Source organism: Nycticebus coucang, chromosome 13, assembly GCF_027406575.1.
Source record: "Nycticebus coucang isolate mNycCou1 chromosome 13, mNycCou1.pri, whole genome shotgun sequence".
NCBI lineage: Eukaryota > Metazoa > Chordata > Mammalia > Primates > Lorisidae > Nycticebus > Nycticebus coucang.
The window spans coordinates 60671094-60698706 of record NC_069792.1 but is presented as its reverse complement, the minus strand read 5'-3'; the positions used below and the strand labels follow the sequence as shown (position 1 = coordinate 60698706).

The window sequence follows — 27613 nt, the reverse complement described above, 5'->3', positions numbered from 1 at the left end:
AGTGCCCATCGACCCACGAACAGACTAGCAAATTGTGGTACATGTATACAATGGAATACTATGCAGCCTTAAAGAAAGATGGAGACTTTACCTCTTTCATGTTTACATGGATGGAGCTGGAACATATTCTTCTTAGCAAAGTATCTCAGGAATGGAAGAAAAAGTATCCAATGTACTCAGCCCTACTATGAAGCTAAATTATAGCTTTCACATGAAGGCTATAACCCAACTATAGCACAAGACTATGAGGAAAGGGCCAAGGAAAGGGAAGGGAGGGGGGAGGTTAGGGTAGAGGGAGAGTAATGGGTGGGGCCACACCTTAGAATGGGTACAGGGAAACTTACTAAAGGCGGAATACAAATGTCTACATACAATAACTAAGAAAATACCATGAAGGCTACGTTGAACAGTTTGATGAGAATATTTCAGATTCTATATATAACCAGCACATTGTACCCCTTGATTGCACTAATGTACACAGCTATGATTTAACAATAAAAAAAATATTAATAAAAAAAAGGGAGACAGAGATACCTAAACCTCATAGAAATATATGAGTTTGTGTATATAAAACTCTTAGAACAGGGCCTATCACAATCGGTGCTCAATAATGTTAGCTGTTTTTATTATTATTGCTACACCAGCACCACACACCTCTACACTCTATTGGTTAATAAGAGGACACCTTGATTACGATATTTTTACAAACTTTAGTAATCTGAGTAATATTTCTCACAACTTTGCTAAGTCATGTTTGTTTCATGGTTAAAAGTAATCCATTTTTACCTTCAATCTGTATCACAGGAATGAAAAAAGATTTAGTCACCTATTCCATCCCTCTGCCTCCAACTGTCAATACCGTGAGATTATCGTTATCTGAGATGTAGTAACCCAGTGCATACTTAGAGAAGTCCAGGGAGGGACTTTTCCCTAATATCACTCAATAACATGTTAAGTCACATGTATTTTCTTTGGACTTCATTGCTGTTGCAATGAGAAAATTTAGCTCTTTCTGTTAAAAGCAAAGAATGCATTTTTTTTTCCTTACAGAGACTAAAGCCAAATAGGGAATAGAGCAGTTAGTGGTGTTTTTTAAAGATTAACATATGCACATGCTAAAAATTAAATTGTCAAAATGTGTAAAGAAAAATCATTTATTTTTCCCTGCTTCAAGCAAATGAAAGTTTGTTTTTCATGATGGAAGAAATGAAGATTTGGGGGCCATGTGGAAACAAGCTGAACTAATTTATTGCCAAATGTTGCTCTGTGGCTCTGATGCTTTTCACCACTAGTCTCAGAAAAAATGACCTCACAAAAGCTACGTCTGAAAATATTAACTCAATGACAGGCTTTGGACTGTGCTCTGATGCTTAGTGGATTAATAATTTTAAATTATTTTAATGATTTTTTTCCTTTTAAAAAGCACCAGATCCCTCTCCCCTTCAAGCAGCAAAAACATTACAGTATTTTCTTCTCTCTTCTCCTTTCATCGTCAAAAATACTAAATCTAATAGTTGATTTGAGCCCAGATAGTATCATCATAGAAATAGAAATTACAATTAACTCATCAGCATGCTCCAGAGACCAGTAATTTGATTACTTCAAGTCACTTACAAAGGATTTCCCTAGATAGCGTGTCAAGAGATGAACAGCGAGATGAAGGCCGTCTTCCCTCTCTTTCCCACAACAGAGGTCAGGTTGTTTTGGGGCCAGTATCCAGAACACTAAACTAACCAGATGACCCATTGTTTCTAGTTCAGAGGACAGATTGGATGTTTTAGTTACAGAGTTTCTTTAAGAATAAGAGCCTTTCAGATAGTGGGTCCAGGACTATTTGGATCCACCACATACTAAGACTTTCCAATTTAGGGCTCCTTCAAGGTTTATCTGCCAAAAGCCTGAGAAATCTGCAGATATTGCAGTTATAGGAGGATATTCCCACATAAGTTTGATGTTAAGGAGTTATATTTGTTCTGTGACTTCTGGTATCCCACAGAAGCACTAACTAGGATGTCATCAATCATTGTAGGGGCCAACGGCAATTTGGCCAATGTCAGGAAAGCTGAATATTAAAAAACTCTTAAGGCTCCTGGAAGTGAGGTGAGGTCAGATTCCAGTAGTCAGAAAATAGGCAGTTAATACTAGTTGGGGTCCAGTTGGAGAGTAGGGACAAAATTTAAGATTTCAGGTTTTAGTTACAGGGAAGAAAAGAGGTCTGGGAAAAAGATGTCGACTGAGGGAGAACTGTGCAAGTAGATCTTAGAATCCACAGCTTGGACAGGTGAGACTTCAGGTGAGGGTGCCAGTGAAAGAAGCATCTGAAGGGGCCTGAGTCCAGGGTGCTTTTCCTGTGACAGCCATTGAACTTCACTCTAAATCCATGGGCATCTCTAGGAGACTTGCTGCAGAACTCTGGTATCCTCCTGCAACAAAGACTGCATCCCCACAGCTGGATCCAGTTAAACATCAAGTAGTTCCCAAAGGATAAAATATTCCCCAAAACACCACTTGAGTTCATTGTAAATAGTCAAAGACGTTTAGAAAATAATGACAACCATATCCTCCTCTGGGAGATCCACAGTGAACACTGATGCATTAGAGCATCTGAGAGATTTTCCAGTAGATCTAGGTAAGTACATTTAACTCGCCTCTTCCCAAATATATCTGCCTTGGGACCTATCTGTCTTATGAAACTGGTTCCAGGGAATACCAGCTTGGGCATACTCTTCTAAAGGAAACTTGGGGCCTAAGAAATAACCTGAGACCAGTCAGGGACCCCTGCCAGGAGGAGCCAGTTCCTTCTGTCCCCAGCAGGGCTGCTGCATCGGCCTTGGGCTATATGCTCTGTGCAGTTCCTGGGGGCACCACTCAACATAGACTGCAGTGTGAATGGCAGTCTAAGCTGTCTACTCAGCAGCCTTTATGCTTGATGCAACAAGAGGCTGTATAGTGTAATAGAAAAGAAAACTTACCTCCCTGGGTTTCAGTCTAAGCTCTCTTCCTACCAGCTGGAAAACCCCAGGCAAGATAATTATATCCTCTGTAATTCAGTTTCCTCATTTGTCAAATATAGATGGTAGTAGTTTAAGAGGACACATTCTACAGGGTGGACATAAAGTTTTTGTGCAATTTAAAAGAGTTGTAACTTTAAATTGTACATGAACTTTGTATTCACCCTATATATTATGCATATTACATGGTATATAACTTCTATAGCATATATGTTGTAATAATATAACACAATAGCAAAGTTATTTTTACAGGTCTGGATTAAATTAGTTATGTACAAAGCACTTAGAATTATGCTTATAAATATTAGCTATTCCTAGTCTAGTTATTACTATCATATTTCAGTCTGATGCTGATCATGCTATAACTCTCCATGTCAGCCAGACTTGTCTTTGAAAACGATGTTTTAAGCACATCACCTTAAACAGCTGCTAACCAGTGGAGGGGAATTGACCCAACCAAAAGGGGGGTTTGTACATCTGTTTAAGGGGGACAACAGAACATGCGCAGACTAGTTGGCAGTGCAGTCAGTCCCTGACTGCCCCCCTTGGTTAGTGACTGTAAAAAATCCAGTTACCTTAGCCTTCCGAGTATACTTAGTGTGTTTACTATAAGGAGCAAGGGTTAGCTTGTTTACCTGTTTTGCACATATGACAAGTTTATAGGAAGAAATTACATTAATATTTGTGTACTTTATCAAGCTAAACCTAAGACTCCCACCAGACCATTGTAGACTTTTAAGAGACTTGAGTTGTATTTGATGAGAAATTGCATTTGCCACAGGCTTGGGCATGAGGGCAGAATGCTCTGCGGATGGTCCGGCATCCAGATGCTGGCTCCTCCCTGCAGTTTACCCACAGCTGCCCGACTGCTGTTTGTGGTCCCCTCCAATATCCAGATCTTGGGGCTTTATGCACCAGTTCCCTGAGGTTAGCTGTGGGTAACAACACAGTACTACTATTTTTTCTTGTTTTGTTCTGTTAGTTATTTCCTTCCTTCTGTTTTCTTTTGAGACCAATGGAGAGAATTCTTCATTAGGCAGTCAGAAAATGCCAACCAAGTCTTTCCTGCCTGTCCCTTCCATCATCAGATGGGGTTGCTGCCTCCCCAGAGACGGCCCCAGTCTCAGTCCCTGTCATCCCTGGACTGTAATCTGAGAGATTCAGTTTTGGGTTAATTTATGAGCATAACTCAGAGGGCCACTGACTCACGGCAGGCAGTCAACATTCTGAGATGGACCCACCCAGGGTCAGCTGTCACATGAGGCCTCTCAGTGAGCTTTCAGCATGTTCAGTGCCCAGACCAGCCTCTTGCAGAGCCAAATTCCTGGGATCTAGCCAGGTGATGTGTAACTATCAATGAGGAGACTGCGTCACAGCCAAATAAGTAACTTGCCTGAGCTCGTATTCACTTTCTGCTTAGATTCATTTTCTGGGGTCCAAGTCTTGACCAGGAATGGAACCATTTCCCTGGGCAAGCAGCTGCCCAGTTTCCTCAGGATTTTGTGTATCTGCATTCCTCCTTTGGGCAAATTTTGGGGCCAGCAGAAGGAAAACTAGCAAGTTTTCTAAGTTAGAAATATGTGTCTTTCAAAAGAAGGAATATTTATGAGTCTAAGCTCTCTTCCTACCAGCTGGAAAATCCCAGGCAAGATAATTATATCTGAAATAATTTTTTACTGAAATAAAAACAGTAGGTACCAACGTATCATGCCACTTTTAGAAAAAAGGTAGAATATTTTAAAGAAATGTATTTAGGGAAGTACAAATGACTATCTTCAACACCATTGAACACTTATGGAAAATGTGCACACAACTCATAAAGGAGACAGTACATCACATTTAAAAATATGAATAACACCAAAAAAACAAGGATACAACTGCTAGCAGCTACCTAAGAACTGCCTTTGTAATTGTCAGAGGTAGCTGAAATTCAAATTATTAAGAAGAAAAAATGTGTGAGCCAATGCTGGCATAGAGTTACTTACTAAACTCACAGTGATGTGGGGCCCAAATGATATATTTGAAAGGTACTTAGATTTTTTTTAAATTATGGGTTAATACGAGGGTACATATGATTAGGTTACATTATTTGCATTTGTAAGATAAAGTCCAATGTTTGAGTTGTAGTTGAGTCCTTCACCCAGGAAGTGTGCCATCTACCCCTACATTGTACCCAGTAGGTGGGAACTAACCAAGTCCTTTCTCTCCTCCCCTCTTCCATAATTTAACTGTGTTTTTCTCTGATGTGGGCTTGTAGTTGTTGGTTTGCTATTTTCAGATTAGTACTGAGAACACAGGATGCTGGCTTTTCTATTCTTGAGATACTTTACTTAGGAAGATGTCCTCCAAATCCATCCAGGTAAATACAAAAGATGCAAGTCTCCATTTTTTATAGCTGACTAGTATTCCATGTATACTACAGTTTATTAATCCATTCATGGAACTTATATTTGGTTTTTTAAAGAGCCTTGAAATGTAATGAAGATATACATTGGTAGGGGTGGGCATGGAAGGGAAATACGGAAGTAGATGTGAAACAGGTATAATATTGGAAAGTTAAGTAAATAACACTACCTCCAGATAATGGAATATTAGCAGACTTAAAAAAGAATGAGGCCTCCTACATATACTCGATATTTCATATCAAAAATGTTGTTTTGTTCTACTTAACAGACCATTCCATCATGTTCTGTTAAGTAGAACAAAAAAAACAAGATGCAGAAAAATGTATGTATGATATCGTTTGTGTTAAAAACAAAAAAAAACTCAGAGGGTGTGGAGCAAGATGGTCAAATAAATACCCCTTCACACAAACACCAAATTCAATAACCATCCATGCAAGGAAGCACCTTCAGAAGACCCAAAACTCAGGTAAGCAATCCCAGTACCTTGTTTTAACATTGTATCAAGGAAAGAGGCATGGAATAGGGCAGAAAAGACAGTCCTGCATGGCCTACACCACCTCTCCTCCATCCGGTAGCAGTGCCATGCCAGTGCTCTGTGGAATGGAGAGAAAATGTGTGTGCCCAGGGGTAAGGACAGTGAAGGTATTATGGGACTTTGCATTAAAACTCAAAGCCACCCTGGCACAGGGGAATACAGCAAAAGGCAGAACTCTGCCTGCATTCATGGAAGGAACATTTAGACCAGGCTTGCCAGAGGAAAATCCTCTAGTTCAAAACCCGAATTCCCACTAGCCTCACACACCAGCTGAGAAAAAGCGGTCTAGGGCCTGAATTAAATTCACAAAGCAGTCTGGGCCACAAAAGCTGCAGTCCTTTCCAATTCCTGTGGCTGTATTAGCTCAGGGCCTGTGGACTTGGGGTGGATGTGACTCTGAAACACCAGCAGTAGCAGCCAAGCCAGTGCCTGTGTTATCCATCCTCCAATTCCAAGCAGTACAGCTCAGAGACAATCTTCTTCTCCTTGAGGAAAGAAAGGGGAAGGGTTCAGAGGACTTTATTTTGCAATGTGGGTACCAACTCAGCCACAAAAAAATAAAGTACCAAGCAGACTCCTGAAGCCCCAGATTCTAGGCCCTAGTTCCTGGACAGCAGTTCTAGGCCTATCCTGGACCAGAAAGAAACATGTTGCCCCGAAGGACAAGATCCCATCCTGGCAGGATTCACCACCTGCTGACTAAAGACCCCTTGGGTTTTGAATAAACATAAAAGGTAGTCAAGTAGCAGTCACCATGGGCTTTGGGTGAGACTAGGCTGGCTTTGTGCATGACCTGGTGTAGTCCTAGCTGCAGTGGTCATGAGGGAGTGCCCACATCACTCCTCCCCCAACTGAACAACCCAGCACAGACAGCAAGGGAAGAGAGTGAGAGACTTTGCTTGGTAACTCAGGGAATTCTCCTATATCTTACCCAAGTCCACCAAAATGGCGCCACCAAGAGTCTGCAGGAGTCACAGCATTACGGGGCTTGGAGTAGCCAGTGGGGAAACACCTGTAATGACCAAGGACTTAGATCGTGACACTCAATTCTCTTTGAATACCTGGAAAGCCTTCTCAAGAAGGACAAGTTCAAGTAAGCTCAGACAGTAAAAATTAAACTAAATATCTAACTCTTCAATGCCCAGACATTAACAAACATCCACAAGCACCAAAAACATCCAGGAAAACATGACTTCACCAAACTAAATAAGGTATCAGTGACCAATCCTGGAGTGATGGATATGTGTGGTCTTTCAGACAAAGAATTCAAAATAGCTGTCCTAAAGAAGCTCGAGGAATGTCAACAACACTGAGAAGGAATTCAGGAGCCTATCAGAGATACTTAACAAAGAGATTTAAATAAGAAAAAGAAAATTCTGGAGCTGAAAAATTCAACTGACAAACTGACAAACGCATTGGAGTCTCTCAACAGCAGAATTGATCAAGAAGAAGAAAGAATTAGTGAGCATAAAGACAGGCTGTTTGAAAATAAGCTGTCAGAAGAGAAAAAAGAATGAAACATGTCTATAAGATCTAGAAAAGCCTCAAAAGGACAAATCTAAGTGTTATTGGCCATAAAGAGGGGGCAGAGAGAAATACTGGGGTAGAAAGTTTATTCAAAGAAATAATTACAGCAAACTTTACAAACCTAGAGAAAGATATCAATATTCATATATAAGAAGGTCATAGAACCAACCCGATATAACCCAAACAATACTATCTCAAGGCATTTAATAATCATGGATAAAGAAAAAATCCTAAGGGAAGCAAAAAAGGAAAAAAAAAAAAAACATATAAAGGAGTTCCAATACCTCTGACAGCAGCTTCTCAATGGAAACGTTACAGGTGAAGAGGGAGTGGCATGCCGTAGTCAAGGTGCTGCCAGGAAGAAAATCCTTAACCCTAAAATAGTATATCCTGCAAAAATATCCTTCAGACTTACAGGAGAAATAAAGACTTTCTCAAACAAAAGCTGAAGGACTTCATCAACACCAGACCTGTCCTACAAGTAATGCTAACAGGAGTTCTTCAGTAGGAAAGATAAGCACCTTAATAAACAATAGGAAACCATCTGAAGGGGTACAACTCACTACTAGCAATAAGTACACAAATACAAAATAGCCCATTGCTGTAATTGCAGTATGTAAACCACTTAAATCTTGAGTTGTCTTTAGAAATAAATAGCTTTAAAGATCATGGCTTCACAAAGTATTACAGAATGAAGTGGTACATTAGCAGAAACGTCCTTGTACAATAGCTTCTGCAATACCTCATGTCGCCACTGCCTAGCTGGGGTGAAAAATCAAGTGCTGTTTGTTCTCTGAGTTCAAAACCTGAATCATTTGGTTAAAAGGAATAGAAAATTGGTGCCTTCACATTGTGAGATTTTTATAGACAAACCAAATTGTTTCAGGTTGGAATTGATGCTAGCTGTAAATTATACCCATAACGACACTGACCTCGAGGATGAAACAACTCAAGTTTTTAAGTGTGCTGAGAAATTCTACATTTATCAACTTTTCTCCAACTGCTAACTATATATAAACACTCAGTTCTCAGTGTTATTTGGAAGGGCAAGGCCTCCCTTGACCCCTCTTCCTGTGGCCGCCCCTCCCACACACATTCCCTTCCTCCATTATTGTAAGCAATGTTAAAATGATGACGGTAATAAACTCCTTACATAGGTTTGTGGGTGTTTGTTTGTTTTTTTTCCTCAGCTAACCTTGGAATTCCAGATTCTCGATAGGATTAAATAAAATTGTAGCCAAAGTCTACGTTCACCTTTGTTATTTTTGCCAAAAGGACTCAATTAAAAGGTAGTGATTAATGTTTACAAGTGTGTGTAAATTCTCCAAAGATGAGTAAGTACAGAGCAGACCATCTTGTAGAACTTCCCAGTGCTCTGGGCTCTGTTCCAGAGGACAGAGGACAGATCTAGATTTAGATGGATCTAGAGGGATCGGGATCCATCCTGCATTTACTGGCCCACATGGAAACAGTTTGGGTGTGTTTTTACATCTCCATATGCACAATGTTCTGCTCTTTTCCATGTTTGGGGAAAGCGTCCCTTAAGAGGCCAGGATTCATCTGGAACAATAGAGGAAAAATCAGTAGTTATATCCTGTCCCACCCATTCCCTGGCTGTATTCCCCTTTAAAGGTAATCCCGCCAAGTATACATGTGGTGCTATCTAGGGATGATTTGATGAGTCATATTTTAATAGGAGAGACTGTTGGTGCATTTACAAGTAATACTCAGTCTCTAGGTAATGTCTGCATCACAAAAAGCATTAAGTGCCCCTTTTTAATTTGTTTTTTCTTTCCAATTTTGTTTAAAGGTACAACATTGGCATTTGCAGGAATATATTTATTGGTGAACTTTGCTCCAAATATAACTCAGGCCATCTCAGCAAGAACAGTACAGTATTACTTTGTTGGCTGGAAGTTCCTGATCTATGTGGTAAGAATTTAAATATTTTACTATCCCTGAAGCTATATTATCTAGACCGCTGGTACATGAAGATGTTAGAGAACTATCTTTTCTTCTCAACACTAACAACTTATTACAGTGTAAATATACTTCATCAACACCAAAGTATTAGAAATAGTAAGTCAGCAATGGAAGTACCCTTAGATTCCCAAGTATCCTTTTCTTGGGGGTGACCTCTCACTAGAACAATTTCTATGACATTTAATCCAGCAAATTCCATAGCAACATGTTTTAGGATAGCTCAAAGTAAAACAAAACAAAACACTCTTCTTCCAAGGTCAGGGGGAAATACCTATGACACATTTTGCTTCACTGCATCTATTCCGGTTAACTATTCTCCCAAAAAAAGTCTTCATTGAGATCAATGTAACAGATTGTCTGAGGGGGCAGACAGCAGTAGTGCATTACTGAAAAGATGTGTAAAAGAAGGAATGAAATGAGCTGATATTGAAATTTGAAGTCATTAATGGGGATATTTTATCTGATACAGTGGCTGTATCTGGTGTATAAAGATAGAACATGGTAGAAATGGTTGATATGTAACTTGTTTCAGAAGCTGGTTTGGCAGCTAGTAAGAAGAAAACTGGGATAATCTAGCCAAGCATTTGACCAAGAACTGGATGGGAAAATAGTCATGAATCCAATAAAAAGAATCAAAGTGCACAGAATCATACATCTTTAGGATTAGCATTTGACCGCGAAGAGCTATCTGGTATAGTCTCCGACCTTTAAAACAGCTAAAATAGTGTGATCCTAATTTATATGCCTAGTATTGAAAAATGTGACATTGGAATTTACAGGGCTGTGTTTATTTGTGAACTTCACTCCAAGTGTAACTCAGGACATTACAGCAGCAGTTCCTAGTCTATGTGACAAGAATTCTATATATATTACCATTTCTGATATATAATTCTGATCTCTGCAACACAAATATTTGCAGGTCTTTTCTTTTTGAAGTCTCCCTCTCTACTTCTTTCTCTTGCCTACGAAGATACTTAGGTTCCTCCTTTAAAAAAAATAAATTAATCACTCCCTACACACCCTTTCATAAACTATTTACCTCATTCCACTTGCCACCAAAAGTGTCTTCAGATAGTTTCCTCTTGCTGGCCCTGTCGCCTTCCTCAGCTCCCATTCACTCCTCTCTCATTCCAATCTAGTACATCTCTCCCCATGAATTGCCAAATAGCACTGCTTTTTTTGAGTCAGCACTTACTCCGGGGTCCATCATCTTCTCCTCAAAGCCCACTCCTCCCTGCTTCTCTCTTTTCCTCTCTGACTAATTTATGCTAGGCCCTTGGGCACCTCTTCCTCCTCTGCCAACCCCTTGTGTCTGTTCATGCTCCATGCTCTTCCAACATCTTCTAGAATGATCCCATTGCCCACTCGTCACCCTCCTTTCTAAAGACTTCCAAATCCAGACCTACCTCCCCTTCCCAAGCCTCTCCTGAGCTCCTGACCTAGGGCTCTTCTGTCCACTTATTACCCCTTCCTGCCTGGATGGCCCCCAGTTTCCTCAAATGTAACATCAAAAACTGAACTCAACATCCCCCACAACCATTTTCTCTCGTATATTTTCTAACTCAGCTTCCTGAGTTGGAAACCTGAGCTACCCAAGACTTCTCCTACATCCTCATTACCCACCCCTCCTCCTGCACTGTTGGGTGTTTCTTACAGTCTCTTCACACGACCATATTTTACATCCCTTTCCCATTGCATTAATTCAAGCTTTCGTCATCTCTTGCTTGGACTATGCCAGCAGTTCCTTAATGAATCTGTCTTCCCTACTGCTCATTGTCAATACTGTGGCCACAAATATCTTCCTAAAAAGCAAATCTGGACATTTAGCCACTCTAACCACACAAGGCAGTGCTAGTGTGTCTCTTTGTCTATTTACCTGTGTGTTCTAATCCAGAAGACCCTGACCTTCTTCGGGGCATGAACTACTATGGGTTAAGCAGTCACTCAATTAGCCCATCAGCACAGTGCCCTGCTACTTAAATACCTCTTCCTTATATGCTGTGGCTCCAAATTCCATTCTCATGGACCTTATTTCCACACTAGCTTTGTCACTTCCCACCTCTTTCCCTACCCACCACCTCCCTCGACTTCTAGGGTTAGGCTTCCCAACTCAGCTTAGCCTTCTTGTCTCTATCATCCTTTGTGCCCACCTCTCTCCCATTTATTTTCTTCCTTGTGCACCATAATTAGTCCTTTAACTATTCTAGCTTTCCTTGATCAAATATAAGCACTAGAAGGCATTTCCATCTCTGTGATTTACTTCTGTTCTTTATACTTTGTTGAATATTTCATGATAGTCCAGACTTGAAGTCCTACCAACACATTATTACTCTTTGCTTAAAGGCAAAACAAATTCTTCATCCAGTAAGAAAACAGTCACATAGCCCAAGACCAGAAAATTAATAGCCTGAGTTGAATCCATTGGAGATTAAAGATGCATCAAGACTTATTTCCTGGAATAAACAGCATTGTTTAATGATGATGTAGTTCATACTGTTTTAACACCAGAGAAAACATTGAAAAGATCAAAACCACTTTTTATTAAACTGTATATTTTTCTTTTATTTCAAATTAACATGAGGGTACAAATTTTTAAGTTACATTGTTCTCACTTCCAAGGTAAAGTTAAAGTTGTAGTTGAGCCCTTCACCCAAGGGGCGTGCTGAACACCCTCACATTGTGCACATTAAGTGAGAACAGTATATATAGAAAGAACTATGAAATTCATTGCATTTTGTTATTTTCTGAAGTCAACTCTTAAAATAAATTCATTCATTCATTTATTCACTTATCCATTCAGTGGTGATTAGACACTCAGCTTATTAAAAAGAATTCCTGTAACAAGAATTTTACAGTCTTGGGAGAGACCTGTATTTCTATAAAACCATATTAAGATAAAGAAAGTGTATTTGAAAGTACATGTCACAGAGAAACATGCAAATAATTCTAGATATTTATAAAATAGCATAAAATCAACCTTTAATAAAGTCACATTTGAATAACACCATAGACTTTAAGGGGAATAAATCTACATTACATTAGTTTGGAATTAAATCAATTGTATAGTTGCTTCTTTAAAGACTCTAGAAATGATCACTTACATACTAAGATCGTGAGATAAAATTTAGTTTGAGTCTATTAAACATCTAAGTAAATAACATTTAATCTTCAGATGTGGTAGATTCTGTGCTTTCTCTGCAAGTTATGACTGACAGCAGAGATCATAATTATAGTAATTAAGACTTTGCTTTGATATGTCATGCATCTAACTATTTATGTATCATACCAACTATAAATAATAGCACCTGAATTGGTTTTGGGGCCTGATCAAGTAACTTACAAATAAATAAAAATGTAGCAGAACCTCCACAGTTGACCACCTCCTTAAATTGACCTAACTTTCACAGACAGGACATGCACCACACATACATGTCAGTACAGCAGGCCTATTTCCTTAAGCTGACCACCTCTGTGTGTTGACCAGTTTGTTACAGTCCCTTGGGTAGCCAACTTATAGATGTTCTACTATATTTAAAATCTGAATAATTTTTATATTGCTCAAAAAAGGGGATTATAAAGTTACATCACAGACTAGCTAATATCATCCCCTTGTCACATGAGTTTGCCTGCCCCAGGTGGATGTCTGTTTTACCTTCAAGGCTTACATTAAGTGGAAGCCTCACAGAGACAAGCCCAGGTGCTTTTCTTCTATCTAGTATTCTTGTTTGCTGGCAGAGGATTTGAGAAGCCTAAAATGTACAATTGATTAGTGATTGCACTAATCAATCACTCTGTTCTTAGTGGTAAAAAGGGTATTGGCAGTCCAAGGGATGATACGGAAAAGGAGACAGACAGAAGAATGAAGTGTCCTTTACTCATCCACAGATGGCTAGTCCCCCAGCCCCCATGCTTGCCAACAGCAAAAAACAAGTGGGGTTTTCACGGTCAAAGTAGCTTGGTGCAAAACATGGCCCCCTCTGAGAAATTCATCATCTCTGTTAGCATATTACAAAGTAGAAGTGTTTGAACAAAGAGACAGGTTTAATTTTGTTCATCCTGCATGCCCTAGGCTTATTTGACCATTGGGCCCTTTTTCTGGGAAGGACTTCTTGTTGAGTAATACCTATGAACGTGCCTGCAGAACCCACATTAGGAAACGCAGCCCTAAGCCTCAATTACTTCATGTTCTTTGGCAGGCTTGTTCATGGCCGTTTTGCCCACCCAGATTTTCTGAAAGACTATTCAAATTGAAACCTCTATTATGAATCCTTCACAAAATAATCTGCACAGTGCTCATTTTCTCTCTGCCAGACAAAAAAATTAAATCAGCAGAAGCAAGGGCCAGGCCTGTTTGGTGTAATTCTATATACCCCAAAGTAAATTATTCAGTCAGCCTTTCTGGCAGAGCTGTGTCAGAACCCACCATCAGGTGTTGAAAACCTAAAGGGAGAAAACTGGATGTGTTTATATGACATCAGTACCTATGACCCCATGATGCTGGTTTGCGTTACTGTCTGGATGCAGGTAGATGGCCCTGGTATGTCTCACTAGCGGCCAGTTCCGCAGTTGTAGTAGACAGCACTGACTGTGAGAACGCAGCCTGTGCTTAGCTGAGACTCCATTCTGTTCTTTACCTGCATGATGGCCCTAGCCAAGCCAGGCCTGTTAAACCCTCTGCATCTGATAGCTGAGGGAGAGGGAGGTCGGGTAACTTGTCCAAGGTCACATAAATACTAAGTGGCAGAGCCAGGATTCTAATCCAGTGTGTCCACTTCTGGGGTGCACACTCCAATACACTTCACTAAACACCTCTCTATGCAGAATTAATAAAGCTGATTACCACGGATAAAAGTCTTTGTCCAAATCTTTGGCCTTAGAACTTGTTGAGAGCTCATTTCTTTTGGACAAAGAAGTCATATCATAGGCTATTCTTTCTGCTGAGCATGGTGACCCACAGCTAAAATCCCAGATCTCTGAGAGGCTGAGATGAGAGGACCCCTTGAGCTCAGAAGTTTGAGACGAGCCTGAACAAGAGTGAGACTCCGTCTCTAAAACCTGGGCATTGTGGCTGTCGCCTGTAGTCCCAGCTACTTGGGAGGCTGAGGCAAGAGGATCCTTTGAGCCCAAGAGTCCGAGGTTGCTGTGCTGTTGCTATAATGATACCAGGCACTCTAGCCTGGGTGACAGAGTAAGACTCTGTCTCAACTAAATAAAAGAAACAAACAAACAAGGCTATTCTTTCAAGAGAGAGCTTGATGAGAAGTGAAGTAAACTGCAGCTCAGATTTTGGTACTGGAAGTGGGGCATCCAGTGGTGAAATTCTGTCTCTTTTGCTATACCATCCCTTGGATGGCCAGTGCCCTTTTTACCTCTGAAAACAGGGTGATTAGTGCCTTCACATCTAATTAGATTAGAAAGCATGTCCAGAAAATCTTAAATCAATGCAAAAAAATCATCCTGAAGATTACGTTCCTCTGGAAACACTTCAGGTACCAAAACCTGAATTAGTTTCCTATTACTTTCATAACCAATTTTCACAACCTTTGTGGCCTAAAACAACACAAAGTTATCATCTTACAATTTTGTAGGTCAAAAGTCGAACACAAGCTGCGCTGGACAGCAGTCAAGACCTTGGCAGGGCTGCGTGCCTTGCTGGAGCCTCCGGGGAGAATCTGTTTCCTTGCCTTTTCCAGCTCTTAGAGGTCAGCAGCATTCCTTGGCATGGGTCTATCTCACATCGCATCTCTCTGAGACTGCAGCTGGGGATCTTCCCTGCTGTTAAGGACTCATGTGATTACATTGGGCCCACTTAGGGAATCTAGGATCATCTGCCCATTAAAGTACATAACCTTAACCATATTTGCAAAGGCCCTTGGCCACACAGACCTCTTCTGCAGCCAATGTTCTGCCCACCAATCTGCATCAGTCCACCCCTCTGAGCCTTTATTTCTCAACCTGTGAAGATAGTGTCTACCTCCAAGGTGATTGTGAGGATTCAGGAAATTAGTACAAGAAAAGCCTGGAGGACAGTACACAGTGTGCAGCGGGCACACAGGAAGCGCTGTTACTATTTCTGACCTCTAATACTGCAGTCAGCAACGCGGCCTCCTCTGGGGCACAGCAACCTGCACAAATCACAGCTTCTTTAATATTGATGCTTTTAGAGAGGGAAAAAAAATGTTCCTAGAAAAAACATTAATTCATACTGCTTGAAAAATTTTATTCCTGGGAGCTGTGTGACCTCTTGCTACAAGGCAGAACTAAGGTAAGTATATCATTCTGTGAATAATGGGAGCTCATGTTTTATTTATCTGAAGCCACAGAGATGGAATTTGTAAAAAAAAAAAAAAAGTCAAACACAAGAACTGATGCAACTACCTTCATCCTCCCTTAAAAACTGAATAATCACCATGCTAATGGATTTCACTAACATCCTCAGTGACTTAGTGGAGGAAATGCTTACTTTTCTCCAGCAAGGAATACAGTGGTCCTGAACACCTCTGTGAATTGTTTTAATTGTCTCTCATGAAAAATGGAAGCCTGTGGTTAAGACCTAGCCTCCAGGGATATTTCTAGTAATGATGGGTGAGTTGCATGGAGATTGGGACACCCAGTGTTTTAACGACAGCTTCAGGGAAGGCAAAGAGATAGGAGTTTAACAGCTTTTGTAGCACAACACAGTTGAAGGCCTGGCAAGTAAGTCCTCCAAGGAAAAGTTAAAAATAATTGATTTAATTTACCAGAAGAAAAGAGTGAAAAAAAGGGATGATTTGATTTCCATGTTAAGGTGTTTCATAAAAGGTTCTTAAGTGAGAAAGATATGGGACTGCTCCGTCCCAAGCCCATGGAGGATTAAAGGAAAAACACAAACCCAACAAGCCAAACCTTGAATAGAACAGAGATCTAAGTTGATTTAGAGATGCCCTGATAAGCAGAATGCAATCTTGGAAATAATAAAATCTCTAACTCTAGTGATTTTTAAGAAAAAATATTAGCAATGATAACTTTTACCTACCTAACATCAGGGAAGTAAACACGCATATTTATGATTTCAGTGCAGAGATGCCAAAGAATGGCAAAAAAAAAAAAAATGCTAGAACAAAAATAAAACTAAGAACTCAAAATTACACTCCAGTTTTCATAAGGATAGGAAAATTTTAGAGTTTCAGTCAATGAATATTTATTGAATACTCAGTTTTAGATATTAGGTCCTTTTTTTTTCCCAGCAAGGTAATGAACTCAAGGTGTGATTTACTCATTAATCCCATAATACTTACTGGGTAGCTGACTGTTTGCCAGGCACACAGAGCAGGTAAGGCCCCTGTTCCAGAGCTGATGTTCCAATGGGGGAGACAGACAGAAAACACATAAACAGATGAACAAGAAATACACCAGATGATGGCCAAATGTTCCTCAACGACCTGAAGCCAGGAGTGTGACAGGATGGGCGGTGGCTCTGTCAGATCAGAGGAGTCACAGAAGAACTGTCAGAGAGTTGGCATCTGAGCTGGGAGCTGAGTGGCTGGGAGGAGCCATTGTGCACTTTCCAGACAGAGCAAACAGTGCAAAGACCCAAAGATGGGAGCAATCTGAGGATCACAAAGGACTAAAAAGAAAAAGGAAATGGCCGGGCCAGTATGGCTGGCACAGGGCAGACCAGGCAGGAGCAAGTGGTCAGAATGAGGCCTCCCTCAGGAGGGAGTTTGGATTTTACTCTAATGTGATAGGAAACCTGGCTCAGCACCTTTGGCTCAAGTGGCTAAGGCGCCAGCCACATACACCTGAGCTGGCAGGTTGGAATCCAGCCCGGGCCCGCCAAACAACAATGATGGCTGCAACCAAAAAATAGCCGGGCGTTGTGGCAGGCACCTGTAGTCCCAGTTACTTGGGAGGTGGAGGCAGGAGAATTGCTTGAGCCCAGGAGTTGGAAGTTGCTGTGAGCTATGATGCCATGGCACTCTACCCAGGGTGACAGCTTGAGGCTGTCTCAAAAATAAATGCATAAATAAATAAAATAAAAATAAATGTGATAGGAAACCATAAGAGGTTTAGCAAAGAAATGACTTGGTCTAATTTATATTTTTACTACATGTTTCATCCTGGATAAATTTCATAAACATAACGCAAAGTAAAAAGGCAAGCAATGAAAGCAAGTATAATTCCACTTTTATAAGTCCAAACATATGCAACAATAAACAAGGTGTTTGGAGAGGCATAAAAGTGTGATAAACTATAAAGGAAGTGAATGATAAACACACCGGTCAGCATAGTGGTTCCTGGGGAAGTGGGGGAGGGACATCCAGCTGGGGAGGGCACCCGAGAAGCTGTAGAGGTGTTGGTAGGTCCTGTTTCTTAGATCAGGTAGAGGGCACATGAGTTACTTATCCTGTCACTCTAACCACCTTAGATGTATACCATGTATGTTCTCTATCAGTTAAATATTTCATTATCCAAGTTGTGTTTTTAAATAATTCCTCTGGCTACTGAATGGCTGGGTCTTAGAGAAACGACAGTAAAATCAGAGAGGAATTAGAAGCTCTTGCAGCTGTCCAGCGAAAGGATGGTGGGGAGTGAGGAGAAGGGGAGGAGTTTTGACTTGTGCAACAGTGTCAGATGGTGCCACTTCCTGAGGCCCCAGGAGGAACAGTTGGGAAGGGAGGGAATCGAGTGTGTGCCCATATGAGTGTGGCAGGCCTGTAAAACAAGCACATGGAAATGTTTCATGGACAGTTGGATAAATGAGACTGGAGTCCCAGGGAGGTCACTGGGGGGTAGGTGGTGTTAGATGTCTGGGTCTGGATGGCTAAGGCACCTTACACTGGTCCTGGGTATTTATAATTGTCCTTAGGAACCGTGTCACCCTCAACGCTCATGCAAGCGCTGCCACAAAGTCAATAAGAGTATGCTATTTTGAAGACCTTGTGAAGAACTTACCCTTTTCCATCTTTTTCATTTCTAGATTTTAGAAATCCTAATTTTCTGCATTCTCCTATATTGCCATAAAAGAAAAGGAATGAAGCACATAGTGATTCTGTTAACCCTGGTGGCACTTCTAGGTAAGGGCATATTTTGTCTTCTTACTCTTTAATGGAGCAGTCCTAGCTCATAAACAAGATTTGAAGTAGAATACTTGAGTATTCTATTCCTTTCTCATTTTTTAATCCTTCTCAACTCTTATTTACAGAAAGAAATCAAGTCTAAATTATAGAAATTATATATCTCATGTACATTGCTGCAATTGGTGTATATTTAATTGTTTTAAAGTTATATTTAAGGATTTTTGCAGCCTGGTAATTCTATTTGCTTCATAGTAATTCAAGGATACTTTTTTTTATAACAGATAACTGAAAATATTAAAAGAAGTATAAACTTAAGAGCAAGACCATATCTCTACTAAAAATAGAAAAACTAGCCAGGTGCCTATAGTCCCAGCTATTTGGGAGGGAGAATCCTTGACCCCAACCATTCAAGGTTGCTGTGAGCTATGATGCCATAGCACCATAGCACTCTACTCTGTCTCAAAAAAAAAAAAAAAATAGCTGCCATCAAGCCTCTTGAGGGCCTTCTTCCCTGATGCTTTTCCTCCACGATGAGCAGGACCCTGTTTCAGTGGTGCGAGGGCCCACAGTCTTTCTGATTGGCCCTTGCATATTGTGTAATATGTTGTGGGTTGTGTACTGTTTTGGCTCCATACATAAGTTTATCCAGAACAAGGTAACCCAGATTGAAAGTAAATGAAAACAGGGGTCATGATACTTCTGAATTAAAATTAAGGCAGAAGGCATTAAATGAGACCAAAAGGGGTAATTTATCCTGATAAAAAGAACACAGTGCTCAAGAGTATCATATCTAATATGTGCTGGAAAATCTGCAGAAAAAAGCAAAGCTACATTAACAGAAATATAAGGGAAGTAGAAGACTTCTCTCAGCTCAAGGAAGATAAGTAGATAGAAAAATATGTAAAGACAGGGAATCTGAATACTTGATTTTGAACCTCTAATCTTGAACTCTAAATCCTGAAAACAAAGAATAAACTTTCTTTCAAGTGCCTGTGTAACATTTACAAAAGTTGATCGCATAATTGGCCATAAAGAAATTCTTCATAAATTCCAGGAAATTGAAATAGTACAGACCACATTTTCAGATCACAGTGAAATAAAAACAGAAAAATAATAACAAAAATAGAAACCAATAAATCCCTACCACCAGGAAATGTTATAATAACAATACTTTCTGCAGCTGGGTAAAGTAGAAACCAAGATTTCATTGCAGCATATATTTTTAAAATTATTATCAAAATAATATTAAAACCTCAAGTTTATGAATAATGCTGTAGTCAGAGAAAATTGATTATTTTAAGTGTAAGTCAATTAAGCACTCAACAAGTTGGAAAAAACACTGAAATCAAACTAAAAGAAAGCAGAAAGCATTTAATTAAAAAGGCATAAATTAATGAAATAGAAAAGTAGGTGCTGCCCATAGCTCAGTGGGTAGGGCACCAGCCACGTACACCAAGGCTGGTGGGTTTGAACTGGCCCGGACCAGCTAAAACAACAATGACCGACAACTGCAACAAAAAAAAATAGCCAGGCATTGTGACATGGGCCAGTAGTCCCACCTGCTTGGGAGGCTGAGGCAAGAGAGTTGCTTAAGCCCAAGAGTTTGAGGTTGCTGTGAGCTGTGATGCCAAGGCACCCTACACATGATACTTTTTTGATACTCTGTCTCAAAAAAAAAAAAAAGAAAGAAAAAGAAAATAGAAAAGTAATGGGTTGATAACTAAACCCAAGAATCAGTTCTTGAAAGATAATTAATAAAAAATGATCTTCCGGGCGGCGCCTGTGGCTCAGTGAGTAGGGCGCTGGCCCCATATGCCGAGGGTGGCGGGTTCAGACCCAGCCCCGGCCAAACTGCAACAGAAAAATAGCCGGGCGTTGTGGCACACGCCTGTAGTCCCAGCTGCTCGGGAGGCTGAGGCAAGAGAATCGCATAAGCCCAAGAGTTAGAGGTTGCTGTGAGCCGTGTGACGCCACGGCACTCTACCCGAGGGCGGTACAGTGAGACTCTGTCTCTACAAAAAAAAAAAAAAAATGATCTTCCATCAGGAAAAAAGGCAAAAGAAAAATCATAATTACCCCAAAATAGAAATGACTAAAATAGTTCAATTGACTAATAAATATGGATATAAAAACACACATATATATGAAGACTTAAATAAATTGTTTGTTTTTTAAAGGAAATAACTATAGAGGAATAAATGTACATTAAAAACTACATTCTAAAAAAGACCCTGGCCTATGGCATTCCAAATGTAATGTCTTCAAACCCTTAAGGAATAGATTATTCTGATGTTAGAACTCTCTGAGGATGTAAAAAGAAAGCTTTCACTGTTTTAAAAAACATAATCAGATAATACTGATCCCAAATCTGAAAAAGATAGAACAGATGAAAAACACTATGAACTAATTTCACTATTAAATATTAATGCAAAAATCCCAAATAAAATATTAGAAAATAAAATCCAGAGCAAATCATACTCAATGACCAAGTGTTCTTAATAAAACTGAATTCTTTGTAACACTCATAACAATTTGTACTTACATATTCTGTGTAGATGTTTATACGGTGTTATGAGCTCATCTTCCTGCCAGATTAGTTCTATGAGAACACAGACCATGTCCCTCATTTATGCTATAAGTAATTTACCTAGAACAGAGCATAGAAAGCACACAATAAACATTTGAGTTAATTAACTAATTAGTTAATTCTGGGAATCGAAGAAGTGTTCTTTTAAAAGAAATCTCTTAATGTAGTTCATCATGTTAATGAGTTAAAAGGGAAATACTGAGATATTAGTCAAATGATACAAACTTTGAGTTATAAGATGAAAAAGTTCTGGAGATCTAATGTTCACTACAGTGACCATAGTTCACAACATTGTATTGTATATTTGAAATTTGCTTGAGAGTAGATTTCAAATATTCTTACCACACAAGAAAAATGATAACTATGTGAGGTGAAAGATGTGTTAACCAACTTGATTTAGTGATCATTTTACAATACATACATTTTACATACATACATCAAGTCATGACATTGTACACCTTAAATGTATATAATTTTATATTTCAAAGATACCCCCCCAAAAAGCCAGGAAAATGCTTTAAAAATGGAAATATCATGTAATTATCTCAATAGATGTTGAAAAGCCGTGTCAAAGTTTAATATTCATTGCTAATAAAAACCTTAATGGTGAAACACCAGAAGTATTCTCATTACAGTAAGTAAGAAATGAGAAAAAAGGATGCCCACTCTTCCCTCTGCCCATCTTGCTCTTTGAGTGTTTCACAGTGATCATTACTGACTCTTACCAAAAATAATTACTAAAATCATGAAGCAGCTTTGAAAAATATTTATATTGTTTTTTATATACAGTGGGAATAGTAGCACAGAACATTGTATCGACATTCATTGTAATTAAAAGCATGCATGAGGCAAAAACTGGAAACGAATGAGAGGTTAATAAAGCATGTAGGTGGATTTTTTTCTTTACTTCATTGCTATCATGTATTGCTTCTGCAATAGATAAAAAGTAGAACTAAGAAAAAAATAGAAGTTGAAGGCATCAGGAAGAAAGAAATCTGGTTGCATGTGAGTGGTCCCCTTTGCCTGTAGCTATGATCTTTAAGAAATCCAAAGCTTCACAGTGTGGCCCTTTCAGCAGATCAGGAATCTGGGAAAACCAGAAGATCATTCTCTATCCTATCACACTCTGGTTGTCAAAGCCAAATTAATAAATAAAGTATTTATGGTCCTAACAAGGAGACATCAATGTCAATCTGGTAAAGGTTTTGGAAGGAGCTATTGATGAAGAACTAAGAATAAATTGAGAGGACCAAATTTCAAAAAATGGGTCAGCACCTGTTTGGAAAAACTGGTCTTGTTATAATGATGACAGTAACATGTTTATTTTTGGTAATTAGGAAACTAGAGAAAGGTACACAAAATATAAAATCCATGTAATTGAGCACTCTAGCACAATATGACAAATTGTGACTGATACTCTCTGAAGGTAGTTTGCCAGTATATTTCAGAAGCCTTCAGAGCAGCCTGTCAACACAATAATTCCCTTTTAGGTGGTTTTCCTAAAAAAAATAGCAAGAATGATATACAAAGATTTATGGTTCAAGAATATTTTTTATAAGAATATTAATCATGGCTTCATTTTTAATAGAAAAAATGGATACAATCTAAATATCAAAAAATAGGGAGTTGCAGAAGTAAATTGTACATTCACACAAAGGCATTCTTTACAGCCATAACAATGATGCTTTACAGGAATACTCAATGGTAAATAGGTTCCTAAGTAATGTACACTGGAAAATAGGCTCCAAAATAGGCTCCAAAGTTGCATGTTGTGATTTATTTGTATTTATAGATAGATAATGATGTGCCCAAATGTTAAACATGATTTGGGAGTGAGCATTGAGTTTACAGGTGATTTTAATTGTCCTTTCCAGGCTTTTCCACATTTCCAAACTTTTTTAAAGGGATGTGTGTAGTGTTATAGATTTTTAAAAATGAATTTTAAATTTATTGATGATCTCGATGCTAGAGATAACCATGGACAATACACGTATCTTGATGTGGTTTCCTCTGGCCTTTTTTACTTTGCTTTTGTAAGTACTTTCTATTTTTAAGTATGAAGCATTAAAATGATACTGCATTACAATTTTGTATTTCAGCCTGTCTTTATCAACCTCCTCTCCCCACCAAAAAACTTAGTTTCCTCGACACCAGCCTAGAAACAATTTGCAGTTACAATAAATAGTAATTAATCAGCTAACAATTACACATGCTTTCAAAACTATAGATAGTGATGGCTTGTTTAGAAGTTGAATAACAAATTCCAGTTTTGTATATAAGTACAATTTAAGATCAGATGGTGGTTAAATTGATGACCTTTAAAGCCCTTTGCAATCCTGAGGTTCTGAGGCTAATGGAATGGTGTGATCAACTCCTTCTCCATTAATTAGGCCTTTGGGAAACCTGGCTGTTGAGACCACAAGACCATAACTATGTTGTACTCTAATTTCAGGAGAAGTCTTTAGGAGGAAGTTAAGGTCCCTCAGGAGCTAACCTACAAACTTCAACCATCAAGTGACACATAGATCTCTACAAATGTTTAAAATTCCTAGATTAGCTAAGATATGACTATTGTCGTAATCATGAGGAAATATGTGAAGGATGTAGTCAACACATATTTTAAGATGGAGAAGGGCCTCTTTGTTCGGATTGGGGGTTTGTTTTTAGAATTTCTCACATGGTCTCTTCAGTTAATTATGACTTTTAACTGAAAGAAAATACCTAACTTGGAAATGTGCCTTAGTACCCTTCAAGTTAAAGTATATTTTCAATTTTTGGAGAAGGAAATTATAGGAGGCTCTTCCTGGTTGGCCATTATCTGCTATTTTAAACACATTCATTAGAATATTTATATATGGAAAGTACTTTGTAAAGAAATGGCAACAAAAAGTATTTCTCTTTTACATTGCCTTTGACTTACAATTATTTAATTTCATGTAAAAATTATTTTTGAACTTTCTGTAGATTTCAGCTAAATTATGGAATTATTTGTAACAATAACTTGAAGGGATGCAAGACAGAAAGCAGTATCTTCCTCCTACAGAAAATAGTGTCACCAGAAAATGCTCCCCATTGCTTTCATAGTAATAGAAACTTATCAAGTTACTTTTTCTTAGTTGTTATTTGGAACCTAAGAAAAATTTATTCTCCTAAGGGATGGGTCTCTCTTTAGCATAGAAAATAAACAGATATCGCTTATGTAAATCCCAGATTTATGGTTGACTCTGAAAAATGAGTATTCTGCCCTGGTCCTGCTTTCTGTTACTATCTTTGTCAGAAAGTATTTTTAATGAAATTTTGGTTAGTAGACGCCTGAAGTTTGTTAAAGGACTAACAAAAAGGCTCACACATGGAGACTTTGTACAGCTCTTAGCAAACTCAAGGAGTGAGTTGCTTTTCACTTCCCAGTCTTCTCATCTATTTGGTTTTTCAGTTTTCAGTATGGTTTAATAGTCATTTTCCCCTTAAGGTCACATGGAGATTCTGACCTTTCTACCTCCTTCCCCCATTGTTTTTGTCTTTCCCACTTACTGGTAAGTCTAACCTTCTCAGCATTCTTTCAATAGTCAGGGCTGGAAAATAAGCATCTTGCTCCAAAGATAAAAAAGCACCCAGTGTCACAGCAGACCTTTAGCTGATTTAGGCATATTTAAAGTCCAGCAGAGTTTGAGCCCCAGGGCTACTGCTTGGCTAATGTCACAGCCTCTGCTACACCTCCCACGACCATGTTCATCCGTAAAGCATAATTGGTGTGTTTGCTACTCTACCACATAAATGTAAGATATTTATTTTAATTCTATCTCGTGTGTACTTCATTTGTGTTTTTTGTTTTCTTTTTCAGCCTCATTGACTGTTATTTCAGTAAAAGCTGTCTCAGGCATGATCACTTTTTCTGTGATGGATAAAATGCAACTAACTTATCCCATCTTCTATATCATGTTTATCATCATGATAGCGTCTTGTGTTTTCCAAGTCAAGTAAGTTAGCATCTACATAACTTGCTAAGCTTTCAGCATTCCTGTGCTTCTCTGAGCATGAATCTTCATCAGCTTCAGATGACAATTACAGTGAGCTACAACTGATTTCTAAGGGTGAAGGGCCTGCAGCTTATCCTCAGCTAACATGCCTTGCTTTGTCCTTTGCATCCAATATTAACTTTTCCTAAGCATTGCCTTCATGTCTTGTGAGTTCTGAAGTGTGGCCCTAATCCAGCTAAGTGGACTTTGATACTTTCCTGATGCTCTTCTGCTTGTAATTAATATCCATCATGCACAGGTTGTCATTAGCAATAAATCAAAGGGGCAGGTCCACATCCAGGATTTCATTCTAAACATAGGAAATACATGAACCCTTCACCTTCATTTCTTAGCTCATGCTCGTTAATTGCCCAGAGATGGACGAAACCAGACGTTTGGCCTGGAGGGAAATCCTTTCCCCAGAACTTTGCATCTTTGGCCAGAATTTTCTTTGTACCCGTGGGATTACAGAATGATTGCTTTATGTTTCTCTTGAGGCCTAGAAGTGGTGACAGGGAACATTTTTAATTTCTGTTCTTCTATCCCACCCCACCCCCCATCTGCTCCAATCACTTCCCCTTCATTTCGTGTTAGGATTGTGCTTTTGCCTGCTAGCCTCTCTTAAATTGACCTGAAACTTTTCCGTTCATCCCAAAATACTATGCAAAAGCACCATCCTGGCCAGCTAGGAAATCAGAGTTCAAACATAAAATGAGTGTTTGAGTGCTGCAAGTAAAGTCCAATTGTTACAGCTGCTGGAGGTAAAGTCCAACTGTCATAGGCTAGAAGTAAAGTCCAATTGTTACAGGTGCTGGAAGTAAAGTCCAATTGTTATATATGCTGGAAGTAAAGTACAATTGTTACAGGCTAGAAGTAAAGTCCAAATGTTACAGGCTAGAAGTAAAGTCCAATTTTTACAGGCTAGAAGTAACGCCCAATTGTTACAGGCTTTAGGTAAAGTCCAACTGTTACAGGCTAGAAATAAAGTCAAATTGTTACAGGCGCTGGAAGTAAAGTAATTGTTACAGTGCTGCAAGTAAAGTCCAATTGTTACAGGTGCTTGAAGTAAAGTCAAATTGTTTCAGGCTAGAAGTAAAGTCCAATTGTTACGGTGCTGGAAGTAAACTCCAATTGTTATAGGTGCTGGAAGTAAAGTCCAATTGTTACAGGTGCTGGAACTAAAGTCCAATTGTGACAGGCTAGAAATAAAGTCCAATTGTTACAGGCTGGAAGGAAAGTCCAATTGTTACATGTGGTGGAAGTAAAGTCCAATTGTTACAGGCTAGAAGTAAAGTTAAAGTGTTATGGGCTAGAAGTAAAGTCCAATTATTATAAACTAGAAGTAAAGTCCAATTGTTACAGGTGTTGGAAGTAAAGTCCAATTGTTACAGGCTAGAGTCCAAGTGCAGGAAGTAAAGTACAATTGTTACAGGCTAGAAGTAAAGTCCAATTATTATAAGCTAGAAGTAAAGTCCCAATTGTTAGAGTACTAGAAGTAAAGTCCAATTGTTACAGGTGTTGGAAGTAAAGTCCAATTGTTACAGGCTAGAAGTCCATTTGTTACAGGTGCTAGAAGTAAAGTCCAATTGTATACATGCTGGAAGTAAAGTCCAACTGTTACAGGCTAGAAGTAAAGTTCAATTGTTACAGGCTGGAATTAAAGTCCAATTGTTACAGGCTAGAAGTAAAGGCCAATTGTTACAGGTGCTGGAAGTAAAGTCCAATTGTTACAGGCTACAAGTAAATTCAATTGTTACAGGTGCTGGAAGTAAAGTCCTATTGTTAGAGGTTAGAATTATAGTCCAATTGTTACAGGCCAGAGTTAAAGTACAATTGTTACAGGCTAGAAGTAAAGTCCAATTGTTACAGGCTAGTAGTAAAGTACAATTGTTATAGGTGCTGGAAGTAAAGTCCAATTGTTACAGGCTAGAAGTTCAATTGTTACAGGCTAGAATTAAAGTCCAATTGTTACAGGCTAGAAGTAAAGGCCAATTGTTACAGGTGCTGGAAGTAAAGTCCAATTGTTACAGGCTAGAAGTAAAGGCCAATTGTTACAGGCTAGAATTAAAGTCCAATTGTTACAGGCTAGTAGTAAAGTACAATTGTTACAGGTGCTGGAAGTAAAGTCCAATTGTTACAGGCTAGAAGTAAAGGCCAATTGTTACAGGTGCTGGAAGTAAAGTCCAGTGGTTATAGACTGAATGTAGACCCTGTTGCAAGGTCTGTGGAGAATTAGCAGAGAAACCCAAGGTTTGGTCACTGTTTTGTTTATCATTTCCTGAGGAGTCTAAGTGTGTTCTGTACGAGAAGCTTGCTGTCTTGTTTCTTCTCTTTTTTCTTCTGAATTAATTGGTACTGCTCCAGTATCTTCTAGGATTTAGTAGCTTTGTATTATGCTTTATAAATTTGAAAGACATATGCAACTGAGGGGAAATTACATCCTATCACCCTTGTTTCAGTCCCTGCACTGGGTACACTGTAGAGCAGTGG

General features: G+C 39.0%; 1 protein-coding gene across 1 annotated transcript in view; it reads left to right on the top strand.

The window, feature by feature from the left end:
* NIPAL2 (NIPA like domain containing 2) overlaps window positions 1–27613 on the top strand; it is a 123485-nt gene that overhangs the window by 80919 nt on the left and 14953 nt on the right. The window contains exons 5-7 of the mRNA XM_053559385.1: window positions 9289–9410; window positions 18421–18517; window positions 24949–25084. Coding sequence (XP_053415360.1) covers window positions 9289–9410; window positions 18421–18517; window positions 24949–25084 — 355 coding nt within the window. The remainder of the gene's footprint in view (window positions 1–9288; window positions 9411–18420; window positions 18518–24948; window positions 25085–27613) is intronic.